General features: G+C 35.8%; 1 protein-coding gene across 1 annotated transcript in view; it reads right to left on the bottom strand.

The window, feature by feature from the left end:
• CHD2 (chromodomain helicase DNA binding protein 2) overlaps positions 1-24,893 on the bottom strand; it is a 129,652-nt gene that overhangs the window by 82,403 nt on the left and 22,356 nt on the right. Inside the window, exons 3-14 of the mRNA XM_027851981.1 lie at positions 23,901-24,132; positions 19,109-19,195; positions 18,291-18,352; positions 13,991-14,113; positions 11,554-11,703; positions 9,951-10,084; positions 8,532-8,757; positions 6,490-6,590; positions 5,440-5,484; positions 5,074-5,249; positions 3,134-3,258; positions 476-692 (exon numbers count right to left, since the gene is read on the bottom strand). Of these exons, the coding sequence (XP_027707782.1) occupies positions 476-692; positions 3,134-3,258; positions 5,074-5,249; positions 5,440-5,484; positions 6,490-6,590; positions 8,532-8,757; positions 9,951-10,084; positions 11,554-11,703; positions 13,991-14,113; positions 18,291-18,352; positions 19,109-19,195; positions 23,901-24,132 (1,678 nt within the window). The remainder of the gene's footprint in view (positions 1-475; positions 693-3,133; positions 3,259-5,073; positions 5,250-5,439; positions 5,485-6,489; positions 6,591-8,531; positions 8,758-9,950; positions 10,085-11,553; positions 11,704-13,990; positions 14,114-18,290; positions 18,353-19,108; positions 19,196-23,900; positions 24,133-24,893) is intronic.

Below are 24,893 nucleotides of genomic sequence, written 5' to 3'. Positions count from 1 at the left end.
TTCACTTTCTTGGCCCTGAGCATAGAACCCTAAGTTTTTAAGAGCTCTGATAAGCTTTTGTGCTTATAACTATTTTCTCATCTTTCTGCCTAAATAGTAGGAAAACATGAATTAACTATTAGATTTCTTTAGGGCAGGACTCTTGGAATGAAGTGGTTCCATATGACATTTATTATGTATCTATACTTATAAGGCAGAGAGATGAAAACATTTCATAAAGAGACATGATATGGAACACTTTACATCTGTTGGGAGTAACAACTGGTAAATGTTTTTAGCCAACGTGGTACAATTGTTTTTCTTTAAAATGAATAAATATATATTTAAAGTTTATGTTTTTTATTGTACTCTTGTGATGCATAAAACCAATAAGTCTATCAAACAGGACTTTCCATAACATTAATAGCTTTAAGGAATTTGCTATAAAACATGAATGACATCACACTATAATCCAGTTCTCTTTTTGTTTACATACCGTATTTCTGCTCATCAGGTCTCCGATGTAAACCACTACATTAATCTCTGGTGCCCATACTTCAAATTCCCTCTGCCATGAAGTGAGAGTAGATAAAGGTACCACTACAAGAAAGGGGCCATACAGCTGGTGTTGATGGAACAAATAGGAGAGGAATGATATGGTCTGGATGGTTTTTCCTAGGCCCATTTCATCAGCAAGAATCACACTGTTACTCCTGGGGGGAAAAAAAAGGAATCAGAATTCATCCATTCAATTTAATGAAAACCAAAAAATATAAAAATAACAACTCTGCCAATGAGTCATTGCACGAGAGGAGTTTCCCCATTGTGCACCTCAATTTCCTCAATATAAGTAATATAATCACTTCATACAAGGCAACTGGCTAAGCACTGGGGACAGAGACATAAATAATTCCTGTCCTCAAAGAGCTCACATTCTCATGAGGGAGACAAACATAAAAATAACTAGGTACATACAAGATATACAGAGAGAAGATGCAAACTAATCTCCAACAGGAAAGCACTAGTAGCTGAGGGGAACATATAATTCTTTTTCTATTCCTTTTGTAAAAAAGTTTATTTACAATGCCTCAGTGTCATCAACATAGTAGGTACTCAATTAACACATGATGAATAAACATACAGATGCCACCTTAAAGTCTCATTCATCAAAAAAGATATATATACACATATACATATATATCCCACAGACATTTATATCTGTATGAGTATACGTATACACACACACACACACACACACACACACAAACACACACATAAATATTTTGAAGTTAAGTCAAGGGGGCAGCTAGGTGGCACAGTGGATAGAGCACTGGCCCTGGAGTCAAAAGGACCTGAGTTCACACACATCATAATTCCTAACTGTGTGACTTTGGGCAAGTCACTTAACCCCAACTGCCTCATTAAAAAAAAGTTAAGTCAAATTTCTGTGAGATTTCTCTACTGCAGCCTTGGCCCTTATTCCAACACTTAACCTTTTCCTAAAACTGGAAAGTGACAACTGATGGATATTCATGATCAAAGCTCAATCATTAAGGGACAAAGACTTGATTTATCCTATCCACATCCATGTGTACATCTGATATCTACTCTTTAAACTGAAATGTCATATGCAAATTCTGGAATAACTGGAATTCTGAGAATGAAGTCACATAATAAATATTTAGGCACTGACCCAGGAAAACGGAAGAAAAATATCCAGCAAAGTTCATAAGCAAAGAGCAAATTAAAAAGCATAAAGTATTAAAGCTGACCTATTCACTGTTAAAGTCTGAAACAGGAAACAACAAATATTCAATAAATAAAAATAATTAAACATAAAATCTAGAGTTCCATACTATGGGGAAGGAAAGGACAAGAATAAGCATTTATATGAAGCCTTCTATGTGCCAGGCACTGTGCTAAGTGCTTTACAAATATTATCTCATTTTACAGTTAGGTAGGGAGGAAAGGTAGAGAAAATGAGAAAAGAATGCCTCCATAATGCTCAGTGGGTGCTTAGTTTTAGGCATTTCTATAAATTCCATATTTGAGTTAATTCTCCTTCCCCAAAAATAATTAATTCTAAGGAAGAAACTTTTTTCTTTTATATGACTTCCCTCCTCTTCAGTATGCCTGTTAATGAAAGGTGGGAATATGAAGTGACTTTCTGTGATTTTGTAAGATCACATCACAACGGCAATTTGGTTTAATGTTATTATATGCCTTGGACCTGTAATGGTCTGTTTTTTTCCTTCTGGCAGATGTGAGGCAAGTATGAGACAGCATAAGGTAAACTGCTCTCATTAGCCCAGTTATTCCCTTGAACTAAGAGTAGGTAAAGTTATTACCATTTTGGACAAATACTCAATGGTTCAGGACAGTAATACTCAACAGACTAAAGTTCTCAAGCTACACATGGCTATTTCACATGCAGCCAAAGTTCTTTAAGACTTCTCATTTATGTATTAGTATGTCATGATGGACTCTACCAGGTGTGCAATATCATAAGGTTCTTTTAGCTAGGCCAAAGTTCATTTTTGAATTAGAGTTTATTTTACAATAGATTTCTAAAGGGCATGTGTGTGTGTGTGTGTGCGTGTGCGCCCGAGTGTGCACGCGTGTGCATGTGTGTATGAGTGAGTCACAAAATGGTAAAAGCTGATAAGGACCTCAGAGATAATCTAGTGCAATTCTCTGAGGCACTAAGCACTTCAAGGACTTGTTCATGTTCCAGAGGCTGCTCAGTAGAAGTAAGCTTCTACTAAGTCATTATCTGACTTTCGGCAACCAAGGTCTAAGGGAAAAAACTCTTAAGAATAAGCAGATCAGTTAGCCAGAATACACAACTGATCTTAACAAATTTTTGAAAAATCTGCTCTGAATGGGACAGTCAAAGGAGCCCTTCAAATGGTAAATCATACTATAGGGTGTAGCACAAGCAACAGTTTCCTCTTGGCACAGAGGAAATGAACAGCAAAAGAACATTTTCATCTTTCAAGAGTATATTTTCTACCATAATAACATGGGACTTTTTCCTTAAGCAACTTAAAACAATATAGTAAAACTAAACTATTCTTTGGTATCGCAAGAAAACCTAACAATGAAGAGTGGAAAGAATGGATAAAGAGAATGCTGATATTTATCTGCTACTTACTTGCACCAGGAGTGAGCAAGCCAATTAAGGCCTTCTAACTGATAATCTCGGAGCTCCAGGTTCTCTCCACCTATGTAGGCTGGTTGTTTTTTTAAAGCAACAAACCTCGGTCTCTGCTTCAGGACCTATAAAGGCATAATTGTCACAAATGTTCTAGAATAAAAGTGATCCGAATGCGGAAAAAACTTTCCATGATTTTGCCCATATATTAACTATAATTTATAAAAGCTATACAAAGGAATGAAATATGAACTTCAGAAGATTTTTTCTTTCATCAAGTATTTGCCCAAAGCCTTAAAATAAAAAAGGATAACAAATCATCAAGAAATAAGGTAAAAGTCAAAACTAAGGTATTCTGTGCATATTATTTAACACCCTAAATCTATACTGGTACATCAATTATGTTTTAAAAGCATGCTTCTTTAGGATGTAAGCTTATGTTTTATTATCACCTAGCACAACATACTTGCATACCAGTTGGTCATTTATTAAAAAGACAACAGAGCCTTGTCATAAAACTGTTCACTTAAGAACATATAATACGAATCTGTCTTTTAGTCTATCTAAACAAATTTAGTTATTGAAATATCAAAAAGCACCCTGCTGCAACAAAGTGGTTTCACAGGCATTGATCTTGTAGGCACTATTACAGCAAAGTTTTTATGTTCTGATTATAAAGCTAATGATTACCGTATTAGTTTACCACTTCCTGAGGAGGGAGGAACTGAGTCATTTTTGACTCCAATCTTTTTCCCATTCTAAAACAACTACCATAAAGTCCTCACAATTTCTCTTTTGCAAAATCCCTTGCATCTACTCAACTCATTCCCATTGCTACTTCTCTACACAGATTTTAGAAATAACTTCCTAATGTTTCTCCCTTTTTGCAGAACTTCTCTTTTCTAATCCATCCTGGTCACCATCAGATAAATTTTTCACTGCTTTCATCTGTTTTATTTCATAGTTAAGACAAAATCCATAGCTCCCCAGTCCCCCTAAGATAAAAGTCCAAATTTCCTAGCCTACCATTCAAGGCCCTGACAATACTAGCATAACTGATTTTTCCAACCTAATCTCCTTCTATTTCCCTACAATTATCTGTTCCAACTGTACTGTTACGCACAGTCTCATTTTCATTTTAAAACTTCTTCTTGGCTAGAAAGCCCTGCCCCCCTATTCTTCACCTGTTCAAATCCAATTTATCCTTCCATGTAGAACTTAACCCCCACTCATTTTCTAGAAGGAATACAGCCATCCCTGTGCACAGTGATCATCTTCCCTCCTCCCTACTCCTGCAGCACTTACTGCCCTTATCCCTCATTTGGTACATGATCACATACTATCTAGTTCTAATACTTAACTTTTTATGTATTTATAGCTTGCTAATCCCAACTAGATTGTGTAATTGAGAGGAAAGACTATATCTTCTAATACTTTTTTTTTATCACTAACAAAACCTGTTCACACAATAGACACCAAGAGTAACTCTTCAACAACTATGATAGCACTTGCACCTTGAGATAACTTAAAGATGACAGAAGTGACTGTAAAGTGATAAGTAAATGGACCAGTTAGTGTGGTTCAAGCATCCTCACTTGGAATTCCTGACCTCATTTTTTTTTTACTTTTAAAGAAGATTAAATTTTTCATTGTCTTTTCCACAGCTGTTATTTTCCTAATATTATATTAACATTCTAGAGAATAAAACATGCATACCTCTGTAAATTAAATTTCATTTACCTCCTAATCTTCTCCATTATTTTTCACACCCCACATCCTTCTAATTGTACAATGAATTCATTTTTATTTCATTTCCAAGAAAGGGTCATTATTTCCCCTAACAAAGTTCACTCTATCTGACTTGACCAACCTTCACTTGGCTCATTTTTTATCAGGAATACACATTTTCTAATAAAAAACAAAATGAAATAGTCACCTACCTTGCAGTCTCTTGTGGGGATGGTTTTTGAGTTGTTCCTATTGTGGAAGCTGTCAATACAGTTTCGGAATTTCTTCCCAATCAGAGCTTCATCTTCCCAACTACATTCTGCATATGGCAATCCCATCCATTTGCATAGATATTCAGGTTCATTTGATGATGATTTCCGACTGTGAGCTATTTTACATATAAAAACCTATAAGTAACTATCACTTAAGGGAAAAAATATGGCACTCTCCATCTCATATATAATTAAAAGAAAATTTAATTACATTCTACCTAACAACATAATTATAAATTACACTGCAAAACAAAAGCTACTCCATAAAAAATTTTAGTCACAATAAAGACAAGAACACTGACTCACCTGGAAATTCTGTATGACCAGATGTTGACTTACTGGTCTTCACAGCTAGATAAGCCAAGGAAAAAAATGAGCATTAATATCTTTTCAGGAAAAAAGGTAAATGACATGCTAGAGGTAATAGAATAATAAAAAAATATTGCATTTTTAAAATGTAGTGCTGAGTCATGTGCTATAAATGAATTAAGTGAATTGCTGCATTCTTTTAGACTATAAGGGCAATAACTATCTAATTTTTTGTATCTATATCCCTAGTACCTACTATAACTTAGGCATTTAATGAAAAATAGTTGGTTGACTGTTGACTATGATATGGAATAATAAATAAACCCCACAACTGGTGACAACTAGAGAAGCATTTACCAGCTAAGGGCAATTTAAAAATTAGTCCTATACTGGCTTCAGTGATAATAAAATAAGCTAGTTTTTAACCATTTAAAGCTCTTCCAATTTGGATTTTCAAATAAGTTTTGGTCCTTCAAATGACAAAGGAAACAGATACACACATACACACACACACATTTTAATTTTAGAGCTAGCATATCTTAAATATAGACCACTTACACAGTATGTAAACAGCTTAGTATTTTAGTATTATTATATAGTTGAATAATTTTTTTCTGAAAAATAAACCTTTCCTACGTAAATTTTCAAAAGGTGAAAATGAAGTCAAATAGTGGACACTAAAAAATATCTATCCAATCAAAAGAGTGAATGTTAATACATTCTGATGTGATTCTATTTTATTTATTTAAAAAAATTAATGAACATGAACACATTAGAGAACACCTAAAGTGATTACAAAAGAAGAACATACAACGTCAATCTGCTAATCTATACTCACAAGGTTGTTGTAAGGGAAGTGCTTTGTAAGCCAGAAAATGCTATTGAAATGTGAGCTGACATTGTTAGTGATAAAAATAACCACAAACTGAGATACGTGTTTGGGCCTTGTGGTTCTTGTTTCACATTACTGGTTTTCATAACCCAGATGCAGACACTGTCGCTTGGGCCCATTCTCAGTCTCTTTTTTAAAAACTTCACTGTACTTACCTATCACTCTCTCCACTATTTGATACTGTTTATTTAGCTCAGAGGCTAACTCTTGTTGGCAATTAAAGTACTCCACATCTTCTGGTGAAACTTTCCCTAACCTAGACGTTAGGAAAATGGAAAGAACAAATTAAACAGCAATTACACTTGTGTGTATCTTAAACATAGTCCAAGTCATTGATGAGATTCATTTATATACTTCCAACTGCTATCCATTAACTATCGATGTTTCAGTCACTTTTGAAGAATCAGAAAGATATCCATGATCACAAATACAGAGATCATAGGGTGGATAGGTGATGGGGGCCTGAGAGAATATCTAATCCAACTCCCTCATTTTTACAACTGAGTTTAGCCCATAACTTGCCTGTGAGCTCACAGATAATAAATAGCAGAGATATTTTACTCTGGATCTTCTAACTCCAAGACTAATACTCTTTGTATCATACCACACTGAGGTCTAGGCCACATATTAGTTTATAATTTCAATTGAGAGCAAAGGTATCTGATATGCTAGAAAAAAATTTCTTACAAAAACAAAGAATCTTTTGTGAAGCACTACAGGTTTTATCACAATTGGCTACTTCATTGAAGTTGGCTGTTCATAGAAAAAATCTGAAGGTGCCATATTCAGTATATCTGAATAACTATAAATGTTTCCCATAAACCAAAAGTAAATCAGCATGGAAAGAAAGACAAATATTCCTATAAAATTTATGTGCTTTAGAAATGCATGAAATTGGGGCAGCTAGGTGGCACAGTGGATAGAGCATCAGCCCTGAAGTCAGGAGGACCTGAGTTCAAATCCAGCCTCAGACCAAATACTTGACACTTACTAGCTGTGTAACCCTGGGCAAGTCACTTAATCTCAATTGCCTTTAAAAAAAAAAAAGGAAATGCGTGAAATTATACTGAATAACTGTCAAAAATTATGATAATTCTTAAGCTACAGGAATGAAATCCCTTCCCCCATTTTTTTCCCCATTAACCCCCATACAACAATAGCACAATAAAAGTGCAGTGAGATTAGATACTTTTCTCCTAGGGAATCTCAAGTGCTTCATCATCTACCAAGCTGACCTAAAGGAAATAGACACAAGGATATGGCCTCTGCCTGTGATATAACTGGCATAGAGAACTCCTACATGAGGAAAATCTTTTAATCATTGCAGGTCAGGACTTACTTTGCAACACGGCCTTAGAGAGTTGCCTAGGGCCCTGAATGGTTAAGTGAGTTGTGACCACCCAGGGTCACACAGCCTATATATGTCAGAATCAGAACTTAAACTTCGGTCTTCTTCGCCTCCAAAGCCTATGCACTACATCATGCCATTCTCATGGCCAACATGATGTTGTATTACTAAACTAAGCAGCCACTGAAAATATTACTTTAGTAGAGATAACTTCTAAACTTATGACACTTCTTCAGAGTTCTAAATAACTTATGACTTAATTCAGGTCTTTATATATATAGTTCTTCTCTATTCTCATTTAGAGGTATATAGACTACAAAGTCAACAAAAAGGACTACTGCATTTTCAAGGTACTATGTTTTCTTAGAAAAGGGAGTAGAGGCTAACCCACAGGGCTCCATAAACTGTTCATTTCACAGCCTGTTGATTATCCACAATCATCAGTTCTGTGACCTCTGAAGTTCTATAAAATGGTAAGTATCAGACTACTCCTGAAAAACAGTTCATATAGGCTTTATCTCTTAACAGAAATGCAGCTATAACTGGCTCCATCGTAGCATGAAGGCAATACTTCAGTTCCTAAAAAGTAGCAAGGTCTCATTTTTTTCTTTTTGGCTAAGCTAATGGGGTTAAGTGATTTGCCCAGGGTCACACAGCTAGTAAGGGTCAAGTGTCTGAGGCCAGATTTGAACTCAAATCCTCCCGACTCCAGGGCCAATCCACTGTGCCACCTAGCTGCCCCTCTCATTTTCTCATTTAAATAAAAATCCTCTTTATGGACTGTCTACAACCCTTTCCACCTCAAGGCTACACAAAATCTATTTCTTCACTCCATGAATGAAACCATACCATTGTTTGATTTCATCCTCTTTTTTCTTAAAGTTTTCCAGTTTTTTCATCCCCTTCACTTTCTGTTGCTGTAGGGATTCTTCACTCTCCCATGTGCTGTGGATATAGGACCAGCCCTTCCATTTAATCAGGTATTGAACTTCTCCCTCGTCCTTTTCAGGGTCAAAGTCAGCACTAGGGTTGCCATTAGCTTCAGTTGCATAAACAGTAGTGGAAGCTCCGGTGGCTGTAAAAAGGGTTTCATTAAAAATTCTACTGTAGTATGGTAGCTAGTAAGTCAAACACTACAACAACCATTTGAACAGGCAGTCAGTTTTCTAAAGACTCTCATTTGGGAAACAACATAGAAATAACTTTATGAATGTAAAGAACTGGAATCTCATTAGTCATGACAAATAAAGTAATTTACTCTCAAACAAGAAGACATTTCAATGTTCTCAAGTGGCTGACTCAACTTCCATTTAAACTTAGATAAGAACATACAGGTTAAAAAAAAAAAAGAAAGGAAGGAACCTGCTGAGCTTTAGGGTGGATTTCACTCCACAGAAAAGTCTAAAGAACTAATAATCTCCATGATGGGAACTTTAAAACAACTGAGTTGGAATTTTTAAATGGATATGGGAAATAAGTCCCTATTGTGCATTTAACAGGTCTGATGAATACCCCATTAAAATGCTTTTGTATATGATATCATGGATTCATTTTGCATGACTGCACATGTATAACCGATATCAAACTGCTTGCCTTCTCAGTGGGGGTAGGGATAGTGGGGAGGAAGGAAGGGAGAGAATTTGGAACTCAAAATTTTAAAAATGAATGTTAAAAAAATGTTTTTACATATAACTGGGGGGAAATTTTTTTAAATAAATAATTTTTTTTAAAAAATGCTTTTGTAGGACCAAGACCCAGCAAGAAACAACCACAATGTGGATTATATCATATAATCACTGAATTTTAGAGCTGTAAAGGACTTTAAAGACCATAAGGAAACTGAGTTTCAAAGAGAACAAATGACAATAGTTAGTGGTAAAGTGAAGAACAGGTACGAGCTCACTTCTACTGACTTTCAACTGCAGTGATCTTACACTATGCTGCCTCCCAAAGTTCAATATTACTGAATAAATATTTCTGCTATGCAATGTTCTACACAGATACCACCAGTATGTTACTTTTATTTACCTCAATTTTTAATCCAAAAAATTATACAAACTAAATGGCATTTTTCCCTCTTTGCCATACTAATGTTTACCTGTGAGGCAATACATTAGCACAGAAACAAGAGCCACAGAATAGTAACAAGTTTTAATGACCACTATGAATATTGGGACTGATATAATCATCTCAACTTCAACTCTATGTAAAAATTTCCATCTCATTGACCATATTTATGAGAAGCAATCTATTCTTCAAGACACATACCACCTTTTTTCCCAAATCTTGCATCCATGACCTTTTCAATTGTCTCACTATTATCATGTTGTTCTTCAACTCCTTCTCCAGTCATTTCAATGAGATCATCTGAGTCAGTTTCAAAATCATCATCTTCTTTATAACTGAATTAGAAATAAGGTTGATTAAATTGAAAATATTTATCTTTTTTTTTCAGCTAGCCACTATTCAAACATACAGAGAATCATATTAATATTAATATAAATCAATGTACTATATATATATACAGTGCACTGAAGCATGCAGAGGACTTTTTATACATTATCTCAACACATTACTTAAAATCAGAGCATTGATTCTGCAATACCACTACTAGGTCTGTGTACGAAGGGATCAAAAAAAAAAGGAAAAGGACATATGTGTACAAAAATATCTATAACAGCTCTTTTGTGATGGCAAAGAATTAGAAATTGAGAGGATGCTCATCGATTGAAGAACGCCTAAACAAATCGTGGTATATGATTGTGGAGTGCTATTGTGTTACAGAAATGATGAGGGAGTGGTTTTAGAAGTAACATGGCAAGATCTATACAACCTGATGCAAAGTTAAGTGAGAAGAACTAGGAGATCATTATGCATAGTAACAGCAATGTAATGATGATCAACCGTGAAAGATTTGCCTACTCTGATCAATACAGTAATGAAAATCAATTCCAAAGGACTCATGATGAAGAAATGCCATCCACTTCCAGAAAGAGAACTGATGAATTCTTGAGTACAAACTGAAGTATAATTTTCTCCCCTTTTTTTGGCCTTTTTTATGATATGGCTAATATGGAAATATGCCTTACAAGATTTCACATGTATAATTTATAATTGATATCATATTGTTTGCCTTTTCAGTGGGTGGGGGAGGGGTGGGAGTAAAGGCAAGAATCCACAATTCAAAATTTAAAAAGAAAGGAATGTTAAAAATAAGTTAACAAATCAAAATTTTAAAACAATATATATTTTAAAAAAAACAAAATCAGAGCATGAAGTTATTCAAAGGAGTCACTGCTCATTCTTTGGGTCCAAAGTTTATTCTTTGTATGTTGAAAGGGCAGATGTACACCTGAAGGAGAAGGCAGTAAAACTACTTCCTAAGCAGCTATGTGACTTCAGTCCCATTACTGACACTTTTTAGAGGTGGTAAAAAGCACCTCCATCTCACAGATGAGTAAGCAAAAATATAAATGTATTTGGGAGTCACATAGCAATTCAAAACAATTAATAAAAACAGAGAAGTTTTCATGAGAAAAATGTAAATGTATGTGTGTGCCTGTGTCATTGAACAATACTACTATCAATAGACACTGACTTTGATTCTGTGTGGGTAGATTAAACCCACCAGCAGCGCACTGATATATATACACCTTTATTCTTTTTATTCCTCTTATAAACAATATAACACATCTGCAAGGTGACTGGCCAATGTTAGAGAAGTATTCTCTGGCCATGAAACAAGATTCTCTCTGGAAAACTAGTGGAGTCACACAGAATCAAAGGAAAATTTTTCTCAATAGGTATCGCCTTTGATTCAGTTGGGCTATCATTCACATGACTGAACAATATCTCCAAAGTCACAATATACCTGACATTCTTGGCAGCTCTGCGACGAGTTTGCCTTTTTGGAGTCTCGTCATCATCATCGTCATCGTCATCATCAGAAGAATCTTGTTTCTTTCTTCTTTTTCCACGCTGTGGTTTATGTTGCTTTTTAACACTGGTTTTAGGCACTGCTCTAAAAGGAGTTAATGATAATAATAATAATAATATATACATACATACATAGTATATATGCAAATAAAAACACACAAATGATACAATGTCAGTATTTTCACCAAGGAAGATTAAAACTTAAACTAGTAGAATTCCCGGCCTTGATGAAATGTTTCACAGGCATGCTGTACTTTCTCAGAAACAAAATATAGAAAAGTAAGTCTTGTAATTGTATTCCCTAAAATACAGAAGAATCTCTGTACAGGATTGAGACGTGGCATAGATCCTACAAGTACCACGAGAAAATTTACCAGAATGGTACATTGTAATAGAGAAGGATAAGGAGGAAGAGAACAGAGAGAGGAAAGTGCAAATGACTAAGATGAAGAAAGGCTCCCAGTAGCAACCTTATTATCAGCCCCTTCCAATTCCTACTGTGAAGGATGAAGATTTGGAAGAGGAAGTCACTAGACTAAATGAACTCTAGGGGCTATGTACTACTATAATGAATTGAAAGATGGACTGTGCAGTCTTCTAAACTACATCTGCTATCTTTAACTCAAACTTCAATAAAAAACCCATAACCACAATAAAGGTGAAACAGAAGACGATTTTCAGTAGTATATAAGTTGTTCTGGGAGTCTAGACAACATTATTACAAAGTAGGTAAAGTTTGCTACGTGCCATTCCATCTCCTGCCTTTGCTTTTCCTCTCACCCAAGCCCCGCACCAAAGTTGGCTTACCCTCTCATTCCAAAAAATAACACACACCCCTATCAACTTTATTCTTAACTAATCAAAATTCTCATTAATTTTTTAATGATACCACTTTAGATGTTCTAATAGTCTGATTAAAGTAACACTAAAGGCTATAAAAATGTGCATACCCTTTGACCCAGCAATAGCACTTCTAGGGCTACATCCCAAAGAGATCGTACAAATGGGAAAAGGACCCACATGTACAAAAATATTTATAGCAGCTCTTTTTGTGGTGGCAAAGAATTGGAAATCGAGAGGATGCCCATCAATTGGGGAATGGCTGAGCAAGTTGTGGTATATGAATGTGATGGAATACTACTGTGCTATAAGAAATGATGAACAGGCTGACTTCAGAAAAACCTGGAAAGATTTGTATGGTCTGATGCTGAATGAAGTGAGCAGAACCAAGAGAACATCGTACACAATAACAGCCAAGTTGTGCGATGACTAATATTGACAGACTTATCTCTTCTCAGCAATACAAGGATCTAAGACATCTCTAAAGGCCTCGGAACAGAAAATGCTATCCACATCCAAAGAAAGAACTATGACGTTTGAATGCAGATTGAAGCATACTATTCGCTATTTTTTTTTCTTCTGTTGAGTTTTGTTTCCTCTTTCTGGTGGCTCCTCCTGGTTCTAATTCTTACTTACAACATCACTAATGTGAAAATATGTTTAATAGGAATGTAAATGTATAGCCTATATCAGATTGTGAGCCACCTTGGGGAGGATATTGGGGAGGGAGGGGGAGAAAAATTTTAAACTCAAAAGCATATGGAAGTGATTGCTGATAAATCAAAATAAATTAATTAAAAAAAAATAAAGTAACACTAAAGTATGAATAAACAATTACTATAATATACCAAGAAATGCTTACCTTTTTTTTTAAAAGCAAGCAAAATGGAATGTTTAAGAAAATACATTTGACTAGGGAGCTCTTCTTTCTCTTCTTCCTAACCCAAATAGTCCAGCTGGAGGTTAAATATGTGGAATAAACATCCGAGGGCCTTAATCTTATTTCTATTCCTACGCCCTCTAATCCCCACTACCTTTACAAGAAGCCCTATACCCTGAACTCAGCTTAGGCTATAGCATATATTTCTTGAATTCTTAACTAAAATCTCTAAGGCAGCAAATAATCTGAACGTTCCCCAGAATTTTGCCCATTATAATTTTAAATAATTCAAGCAATAAGTTTTTTATTCTTTTTAAATTTTTTTTATTTTTAGGCAATTGGGATTAAGTGACTTGCCCAGGGTCACACAGCTAGTAAGTGTCAAGTGTTTGGTCTGAGGCCGGATTTGAACTCAGGTCCTCCTGACTTCAGGGCCGGGGCTCTATCCACTGCGCCACCTAGATGCCCCCTAAGTCTTTTATTCTTTCTCATGAGAAACAATCCTAACGCTTGCCTTGTCCATGGTAATCCTTTTTATTTCTGTTAAAGAGATCTGTTCCAGTACTATGTCTTCATATCAACCAACAACGCCTACAACATATGCAAACCATGTATGCCTCCAAATTCACAGATAAAAAAAAGAGTCCCTCACCTCCTTAAGACAGGGCGTCTGGCTTTCACTTTTTTTTGTTCTGGTTCACTCTCCGCACTAGTACCTTGCTCTTGTTCATCTTCCTCATCCTCTTCCTCAGAAGCCTCCTTTTTCCATTTTTCTCTGTGACCAAGGGCAAAAAAATTAAAGGATTTTTACTAGGAGAATTTCAACTCTGTTGATCCACAAAGAACACATAGAAAGCTAATAAAACAAGTTTTGATCTGCAGAAATTGGCTCAATATAGAATTCAATTTAAGGACTAACTTTGACCCTGGTTCATTTCTGTATCTATGGTATCCTAAAATTGTATATCCTTTTCTAATTATTCTGTAAGTTAAGAAAAAAGACAAATTATTATATACCTGTATTTTTAATAGGTGCATTATAAATATATAATTTTTTGGTATTAAATTTTCTCATATCTTTCACATGATCAATATGGTAAAACTCTTAATAGCCATTCAAGAAAAAAAATCCCTGATTTTTCAAAGAATTAAATTTCAAAGAAAAATCAAGGGAAATTTTTGAACTGGAATTTCTTAAGGTTATTTTTCATGAACCACCTAGGGTAACCCTCTCATTTTACATAAAAGGACATTGGAGCTAAGAGACTTGGTGAAGGTCAGAGAAGTATGTGATGATAAAAACTAAAAACAAAGATCTCTGAGGTCTTTAAAACTATGAAGCACTACATACATAAAGATCAAAGAGCAAATACTAAACATATAATGTTTTATAGTGAACACTGTGAAGTATATGTATAGTATACACTGTGAAGTAGACAGATTATAATTCTCATTTTATAAATAAGGAAGCAGACTCAAATAGGTTAAGCGACTTGCTCAAAGCAGTAAACCGCAGAACTAAAATTATAAACTAGGTGGGTTACTTCCCCCAAAAAATCAACAACCCAATTTTATTTTCAAAGTCTAGAGTATAACTGATAATGTTCACATCAGTTAAATGGTCTACCAATTAAACTCTGCTGTGTGCAGAATGTTGTGACTTCCCAAGTACTCAAGTATTGTGTCAGGATATTTCTTTTTTCTTTTTGTAGGATATTTCTTCATGAAGTCTTCCCTGACTACTATCTTCTAAGCAGATCTTTTCAAAACTGTTTTACTGATTTTCATAAAATACTGCTGTCACTTTCCAATCCCATACTCTCATCCCACCCCTACCCTCCTACACTTCAATCCAGCATAAAGAATGATATTTACACAATAAACACGCTAGCAATTTCTGACAAAAGATGCCCCATTCCACACCTATTAACTGTCAACCACCCCTCTGACAGCTCTGGGATCAAAATTCATCAACTGCATTAAATCAGAGTTCTTATGTATTTCAATGCTGTTTTCCTCTATGTCATAGAGATGATTGTATAAAGTTTTCTCTCCTGCTTACTTTCCTCTGCATAATTCATACAAGTCTTCTAGAATTCTTGAATTCTTTGAAGCCAATTCTTATGAACAATAATATTCCATTACATTAATATACTACAATTATTCAGCTATTCCCTAATCAATAGGCACCTATTTAATTCTAATTTTTTACTACCACAAAAGTACTGCTAAATTTTTGTGCACATGAGACTTTCTCCTCTGTTTCTGACTTCATTTGGGTTATCTAGTAGTGATATGCCTGGGTCAATGGGTAATGTACAGTTTAATGATTTTTCTTATATAGTTTCAAATTGCCTTCCAAAATAGCAATTAATTCACAGGTATATTATTGCTCCTATCTTCCTATAGCTTCTCCAACATTTAGTTGCATTAATTCCAAAGGACATTACTGTTTCTGTCTTCCCACAAACTCTCTAACATTTATCATTTTTGTCATTTTTGTCAGTATGAAAACAGTAAAGAAAAATCTCAAAGAGTTTTTTTATATTCCCATTTCTCTTATTATTAGTGATCTGGGCCATTCTTCATATGGTTGTTGACAGTGTGCAGTTTTTTCTTTTTTTAGGCAATTGGAGTTAAGTGACTTGCCCAGGGTGACACAGCTAGTAAGTGTCAAGAGTTTGGTCTGAGGCAGGATTTGAACTCAGGTCCTCCTGACTTCAGGGCCGGTGCTCTATCAATTGTGCTGCAGTTTTTTCTTTTGAAAGCTATCTCTTTTTATCCTTTAACCAATTATCTATTGAGGAACACCTAGATTTTTCTAACTTGTAGTTTAGTCCTCTCTCTATTCTCCAGTACTATATACTAAGGGTGCCCTAGGACCCATTATACATCTTTACCCACAGTGTAGGAAGAGAGACTGGTGTTTTTTTCTACCTTTGACTCCGCAAATCACAGCATCATACTTAGTTATTTTGATGAATCTGTGATCTCATCAATATAGATAATTCTCTCCATCAGAAGAGTTGGCAATCCATTCATGTTTATCTAACTTGTGTCCCTGTCTGACTCTTGTCCATGGTGTCCTATAAATCCTATGTATGAGGCAACAAAGGCTTTCCCCTGAATGTGAAGCCAAGACCATCCTTCAAATAGCTTTCACTGTTAATAAATGACAACCTACCCACCCACCTCTTTTTCCAGTAATTCATCTCTCTTATACCCTTTTACACTACCACACAATTCTTCAGTGATTCTATGTTTCAACCTACTCATACCTTTGCATACAGAAGTTAAATTGTTAGCTGAAAGTGGCCATTCTTTAAAACAAAACCTTCTTTTAAAGTTACTAAATTCTGCACACAGTGTCTGCAGACCTTCAGAAGTAAACTTTAGGTTGCTGTATAGTTCCTGTTAGGGACAGGGGTAGTTTCACTGATATGGTGAACTCCCAAATAGTATCTCCTCTATTACTACAGGTTGTTACATTGTCTGTAGCTTATAGACTTTGAGAGTTGTCCAGAGTACCAAGAGGTTAACTGATTTGCCCAGTGTTATACAGCATGTTTCAGAGGTGGACCTAAACCCAGCTCTCCCCAGCTCTGAAGTCATTTCTCTATCCATTTCATACACTGCCTCTAAGTTCTTAAGAAACAAACACCTACTTTAAGCTTATTCCCAGGGTAGCCTATCAATAACCCTTACAAAATTTGGTATCTACCAGCACTGACCACATTTACTTCAGATGTGGTCTGACCAGGGCAAAGTAGAGGGTAGGATCTGTCTCTTTCCAAATCCTGTGCCTCCCTAACTGCAGCGTAACAGTGCATCAGCTTTTCTGGTTGCTTTATTATACCATGCCAGGGTGCCATATAAAATGAATTTACAATCCACCCTCTGGGTGGCACTTAATTGCTGAACTTAATGGGAAACTATCATCCAAATATAGACTAAAGGAGGGAAGACTGACAGGCATTATCCCATTCAGATCCTGCCCCTACAGGGAGAAGGACGTGGGTGGTTGAACAATGAGAAAGTGAGAGGCATCTCTTCTATTACCAGTCTGAAATAAATCACGGAGAAATTAAACTTTGTGCTTTGGAAGCAGGAATGAGGCAAAAACCTCCAGTGCCTTGATACAGCCAACAGAGAAAGCACAAATTCCATAAGGCCATGTGACCATGTGACCATGTGGCTACAAAACACCTAGATTAGTACAAAGGCTTGGCAATACTCCCAACATACAAGAATATCAACTTAATGTTAAGAGCTGACAGTGTAATTCTTCCATCTCTGGAGAAATATTTGAAGCATGTGAAAATTGACCTGATTCTGGGTAGGGTAATATTATAAATGTTTCCAATTCATTTATTTTGGGAAGACTAACAGTATAAGAGGAATTCAGTTATTTCTTTAAGAAGATTAAAATGAACACTAAATTTTAATTAAAACACAAATTTCACCACAAAGTTAAGAAAAATGTTATAAAATATGCATAAAAATAGTATAAGATCAAAGATTCAAGGGAAGGGTTATGCCCAGAAAGAGAGTAAGATTGAATCACTAGTATAATTTCACTTATAATAAATAAGAAGTAGAAATCTTAACTTTCAAAAATTTTATTTATTGTTCTACCATAAAATGACACTAACAAGACTGCATCATTTCTACTCTTCTTAGATAAAGACATATTTAAATTTGTGAAAAATTTCTACACTATCTGGTGGGTTTGGTGCTGTTGTTTAAGAAAACGAAGTAACAATCAGATAAAACAAGCTAAGTTTTCTCAAACTGCAGTCCAAGAACTTGCTTATCTGTCCTCCACAGATTAAGGTGAGGTACTCAGCAAGGACTAGAAGCTGACGCATCAGTAATTTGTCTAAAGATGTACAGCACACACAAAAAAAAGTATAAGAACTATTGGACAAGCAATTACTCCCATTTAGACTTACTGTTTTTTCAGTATCCTCTGGCCTCTTCTTTTTGGGCTCCCACATTCAGAACCACTACTTGCCTTCAGGGAAGATAATGCAAAAAAGGGAAGAGAGAGAAAAAATAAAGCAGATAATAGGTTTTTTATTTGTGCTCCTTAGGAATGACCCTCTAACTTTGGGATTAGGAACCTAGTCCATATACCACATTCAGTATGAGACTGGCTAGAAGAAAAACCTAAGCATTTCCTTAGTGGGGGTCACCAAAATCAAAATGTTTTGGCCATTTCATTTCTTCTCTTCTATAGTAGTTAGACAGCAGTACTACTACTGAAATATTTAAAGATATATGACATTTCCTTTCAATTGTTTTCCAGTAAATGGGGTAATATAAGTAACTTGGAATAAAAAAAAGCATGGAAGGTCCAAAGGATCAGTCTAATGTTATTACACCACCAAGTATATAAGAGACTATGACTCATTAATTTCCAAAAAATTGAATGGCATTTTCTTGTTGCTTATATGCAAATAGTATTGTGCCACGACAATTACATAAAAGAAAGCCTACATTCAAAGATGCTTAAACAATTACCCGTTCTATTCTCTAGAAATGGATAGAGGGTGGCATGCGAAGCAAACAAAAAGTTTCAGGTCTAATATTGCCTTAAAGCAGTGTTTCCTCATTTGGTTACAGAAAACCGTGGGCCTTAAAATAAATTGACAAAACCTCCATCTTACATTTTTCCTCCAAATCCCTATTCACAGTGCACAAACTGCCCAGGGTGCCACAGAATACAGTGTGGGATGCGCTACCTTACAGTTCTCCCTTATCTTCTTACCTCTTCTTTAATATTAAATCTAGATGGTTCCTGTCGGCTTCGATTTGACCTCCTAACGCCATACACATCAGGATACTCTTCCCACATCTGAAAAATAAAAGAGACTCTTAGAGGAGCTGCTTCACTCCACTTAACGTCTTGTTTTGAAACTTTCAATAACTGCACAAAACATTTGAGTTTTGTAAGATTCGTGTGTTTCGGTATGTTACAAATATAATGAAAAGAACCTATTTTTAAAATATGAGAAACTGTATCACCTAGTAACGAATTCAGAGACATGGGTCTTTAGCACTTCTTTTTTTACATAGTTTACAAATAGCTTTAAATATGCCATCCATATGAATAGCACACAAATGATACTTCTACTTGCCTTTTTTTTAAAAGACTTCTTCAATAAACATCCCTCAGTCAAACAAGGTACATAGAAAATTATACAACATTATAATGTAGCTATCCTCAACCCCAGGAACAATTTTATACATATACACACAAAGGAATACTATTTTCCTGCTGGTATATGTGTTAGGTGGAATATAATGGGAGGGAATAGGAGGTGGGGGAAAGTTAGTCCAGACTGGCCATTTCTCTGATATAAAGAATTCCTAATGTGAAAACTCTGAACTGAAGCAGATCTCATCGGCACATAGACAGTACAGGTCAGAAGCAGGACTTGAACTTGGGTCTGCTTGAGTCCATGCACTAATGCTATGTATCAATACATTATTAATAATAGTAAAATAACTGACACTAATATAGCCCTGTAAAATTTATAAGACACTCTAATCTGAGCCACACAATAACCCTATGAGGAAGGTATTACGATTACTGCCTCCATTTAATAGATAAGGAATTTGAGATTCAAAGAGTGATTTACCCATCCTTTCTCCAATCTTCAATCTCTCCCTATAGACTGCCCTGACGTCTACAAACATGCCCTTCACTTGGCCCTGATATTGCCCTCAAGATAGTAATACCCTATGTATCTCCACACTTTCTCAAACAAACTTTTTAAAAAGCTCCCTGTCTCTACTTCCTGTCCTCTTACTTTTCACTGAGCCATCCCACCTAGTTCAGGTTCAGAGTTGTCTTTCAATTCTAACTCCTGCCTGTTCACTATATTTTAATTTTGGCATCTGCAAGGTTCTATCTTTGGACTTTTCTTTTTTCACACCTGCTCCCTTGACAATCTCTTTTATTCCTAAGGATCATCTTTTCACAGATGACTTAAAAACCTTTGGCTGCACAGATTCTTCAGATCCATCTCACCCAAGCCCAAAGGCCACAGCTCCGATTGCCTCCGAGGATCACTTCCACCACAGTGAGACTCCTTGATATCTTTTTTTACCATTACCATATTTCTTATGAGAGTAGAGCTATGGACCTAGAGCTGGAAGGAACTTCCAAGGCCATCCAGTGCCACCACTCATCTTACAGATGGTAAAACTGAGGCCCAGAGAAGTTAGGTGACTTGCCAAGATCATATAATTAGTGTCATAACCAAAATGAACTTATTTTTCCAATCAAACCTGCTTCTCTTGCTGATTTCCCTCCTTTTCTAAGTGACATAGCCCTCTATTATTGCCTCGTACTTCATCTCTGCCTTCCATAGCCAAGTAGTACATAATTCAATTCTTCAGCAATCTCACTTCTATCCTTGACTCTGTACTTCCACTGTCATCACCTGAATACAGTCCCTAGATCTGTAACAATGGTGTCCTGACTTATAATCCCACCTCTAGTCTCTACCTACTCTAATCCATTCTTTATACTGTTGCCAAAGTAATTTTTGCTCTACAAGCATCTGTTAGTGTCTCTCTTCAGTTCCTTACCTGCCATTCAAAGATCTCTACGCTTCAGCTTTACTCCACTACTCTCCATTTCCTTGAGTTTGTATTTGATCACACCATTGCCTATGCACCCTTCTCTCTCCCATTCCCTCTTCCTTCCCCTCATTTCTCCTATTCCTCCTGCCCCCTTGGAGGATTAAATAGTCCTTTCTGCCAATGCCCTTAAACCCCACTACTCTCCAACCTCAAGAACCTTGTTCCAATGATCAATCCCTTGTTTAATCTTCACACACACTCTCTCAATTGGCTTCTTCCTCTCTGACTACAGATATGCTCATCTCCTCTAATTAAAAAAAAACATTCAATTTATCAATTCATGATTAAGAACTAACTTTTGTTACCTCAGTCTAACTTTTTTTTTCTATGGAAAAACCTTCATTTACAAAAAGTTGGGGTTCTAATCTGAAATATAAGAGAATATTAAAAGGACTTAACCCTAACCTTAAATCCAATTAATAGTTCTTAGGAGTAAATAGCAAGTCATCTCAACAACTCCAAACAAATACCTCCAAACAGGCAGTCAGGGCACCCACACATTGGGAGAACTCATTTTGGAAGAACAGCTATCTCCCCCTAACCTAACTTTCTTAGGTAAATGTTTTCTGCCTGCATATGGAACTACGGTTTTAGCTAGCTGAAATTAAATTTGCATATATTCCTAATATAGACAGGCTATCTAGAGTTCTGTTACACAAATATTAAGTGACTACCTACTTCTTTGATACCTCCTTAGTAAGCTAGAAACAGATCTACTGCACTTTACCTAATATTCATCACTGTTTCCCTTAGAATCTGTGTCCCTAAATTCAGGGTACAATTTTAAAATCTAATACAGGCATACCTTGGAGATATTGCAGGTTCAGTTCCAGACCACCACAATAAAGGAAATATTGCAATAAAGTGAGTCACACAAAATTTTTGGTTTCCCAGTGCACATAAAAGTTGTGTTTACGCTAGACTGTAGTCTATCAAGTGTGTAATATGTATTATGTCTAAAAAAAAACAACATACTTGCCTTAAATAAAAAATACTTTATAGCTAAAAAATGCTAACCATCATTTAAGCCTTCAGTGAGTTATAATCTTTTTGCTGGTGGAGAGTCTTGCCTCAATGTAGATGGTTGCTGATTAAAAATGGTGGTGGCTGCTGAAGGATGGGGTGGCTGTAGTAATTTCTTAAAATATGACAACAATAAAGTTTGCCCCATAGACTGACTTTTCCTTTCACTTGAACACTTTGAGACCATTATAGGTTACTATTTGGCCTAATTTCAATATTATTGTGTCTCAGGGAACAGGAAGGTAAGGGAAGAGAGAGAGTGACAGGGAATCAGTTGGGTCAGTGGAGCAGTCAGCACACACACAACATTTATCAATTAAATTTGCTGTCTTATATGAGTGTGGTTCATGGTGCCCCAAAACAATTTCAATAGTAACAACAAAGATCACAGATCACCATGACAGATATAATAATAGCTTAAAAGTTTGAAATATTGTGAGAATTACCAAAATGTGATACAGAGACAAAATATGAGCTCATGCTATTGGAAAAATGGTGCCAACAGAATTGCTTGACACAGGGTTGCCACAAACCTTCAATTTGCAAAATGTGCATTATCTGTGAAGTGCCATAAAACAAGGTATGCCTATATACAAGCTGTATAGGAATTTTTTGACAAGCAAATTAAAACTATAGTTAAACTTCATTAAGACTTAAGTTATAACTTAAGACCAAAAACTAGTGAAATATCTGTTACATAATTATCAAGATACCATATTGCTCATATCATTTGCTTTACTTTTCATTCTTTGATATAACTATCTCAGCATTCTCAGTTAATAGAAATCATTTAGTGGAAATTTCACAAACTCTGAGAGGAAGATCTTTTTTGTTATGCTAAGGATATCTATCTTATCTAAGTAAGGAAAAATCACTTGTGAATCTAATGATTAATTCTCTTTTAAGCTGCTACTCACAGTAATTCTCAGAAGAAAAAGAGTCATATAATCATGTTTATAGTCACATATGCCTCTTTTCCAACTTCTTCTACTTCTGGTTTCCTTCCCAATAGCTTTGGCTACCCTCCCAAGACTCTGAATATGCATAAGGTTCACCTAAACTCCAACCCCACAGCAACTCTATTAAGCCTCACACATTAAAACATCATTTTCAAGCACAAGCAGGTGTTAGCCTCATCCTTTCAGCAGACAGTCTACCTTCCTTCAGCTTGTAACCCTTTCCTGTTTGTCTCCATAAATGCCATTAACAATTGGGTGTACTTCTGGGCAGGGTCTGTCCTTCAACTTCCTCCCCCTCCATAAGGCCAGTTCCTCCATCACATCTCATTCTTCCCAGCTAGCATTGCTCCAGGTTCAACTCCTCTCTAGTTTTCTTGAGATAAACTTTTGCTATAAACATGGGAGTTTCTCAGCTAATTACCATAAACCAAATGTACCTGACACACTTCCTACTGAAAACTTTGCATTTCTGAGAAGGTCTCAATCCCATACTAACAAATTCTAATCTACTCAAGTAAACTAAAAGGGCATTTGACAAAAATAAGTAGTTTCTTTGTTCACTCTATTTACAACTTTGCTTTTTGTTGCACCTTTATGGTGATTGGAAATTTACACCAAAAACAAATACATTCTCCCTATCTACCAAATCCTAAATGTAGTGATATGGATAATTAAATATTTTCTGCTTCCTCCCTCACTTTTGTTGTTACTGGAAAAAAAAATTTAGTAGATCAATATGGAAGGAAGCAAATAATATAATACATTGCACAAAGTAAGCTAATAATGACTGAATGTTGAATTGACCTAAATTCTATATCCAGAAAAAGGATGTTAACACATCAACAAGAATGTTCATCTTTCAAGTATAAGATACAAATTCTATCAATGGAAATGAAGGTTTGATAGTGGCATGAAAATGAGAAATACCTTTTTAACATCAGCTATACGTTCCTTCTTAGAGGCTGGCTTTTCTTTGGCTTCCGGTGGGGTTTGCTGGGATTTGGAACCTGCTGATTCGCTTTCGGACTCAGTCTGACTCTCTGAAGATTCGGAACTGCTGTTTGATTCGCTGCCATGCCCACTGCCTGGCTCACTGCCCTGTTCACTTTCAGACTGGCTAGCTGAGTCTGAGCCTGATGCTTCTTCAGATGCTGAATGACTTATTGGGGAAAAAAAAATTAAACCTACGTTATATTAATCTGACAAAGAAATCAGAAAAATGTCATTGAGGTCATTAATTATAGGAATCTTATTTATATATTATTTTTATTCAATACTCTTATCAAAAACATCTTCCACACTTTCATCACACTCCTAACACTCCTATGATGTGGCCAATACTATGCCTACTTATACTGCACATCTCCATTCCAGTGTTTGGTACAGCATTTGTACCTGTTGTATGGCAACTGTGGTAATATTAAATCTCATGCTTACGAATCTTCGCTATAAGGGTAGGCAGTGGTATACTACTTACTGTGTAACCAATTAAAATTCTTTAAGACTTACTTTCAAAATCTGTAAAGTGAGGATAACAAGACTTGCATTGTCCACCTCAAAGAATAGTAGTAAGGAAAGTGCTTTGTAAATCAGAAAGCACTATTATATTATTGCTATATTAATCTTTACTAAAAAGTTAGACTAGGTATAACATCACTGGATCACTTTGTGTCTTGATTTTCTATCCTGCAAAATCAGACAGCTCTTCTGCAGCAGCAATCTCTAAGTCAGCAAACTATCTGAACTCATAGCACTTGGTCATGAAGCATCATTTCCTCAGCCACAAGGGGAAACTGGCAAAATATGAATGGACATACTATTTTAAATCAAAGCCTCCTCAAAGGACTGCATGTGTCCATCCATGCAGCCAGCAGGTGGGGCCCTGGACCATGCTCTAGTCTTCAGCTACTTGTGTTTACC

Source organism: Vombatus ursinus, unplaced genomic scaffold (assembly GCF_900497805.2).
Source record: "Vombatus ursinus unplaced genomic scaffold, bare-nosed wombat genome assembly UNPS02009205.1, whole genome shotgun sequence".
NCBI classification, from domain to species: domain Eukaryota; kingdom Metazoa; phylum Chordata; class Mammalia; order Diprotodontia; family Vombatidae; genus Vombatus; species Vombatus ursinus.
Note: the sequence above shows the minus strand (reverse complement) of the source record. Positions and strands in the feature narration are given on the sequence as shown.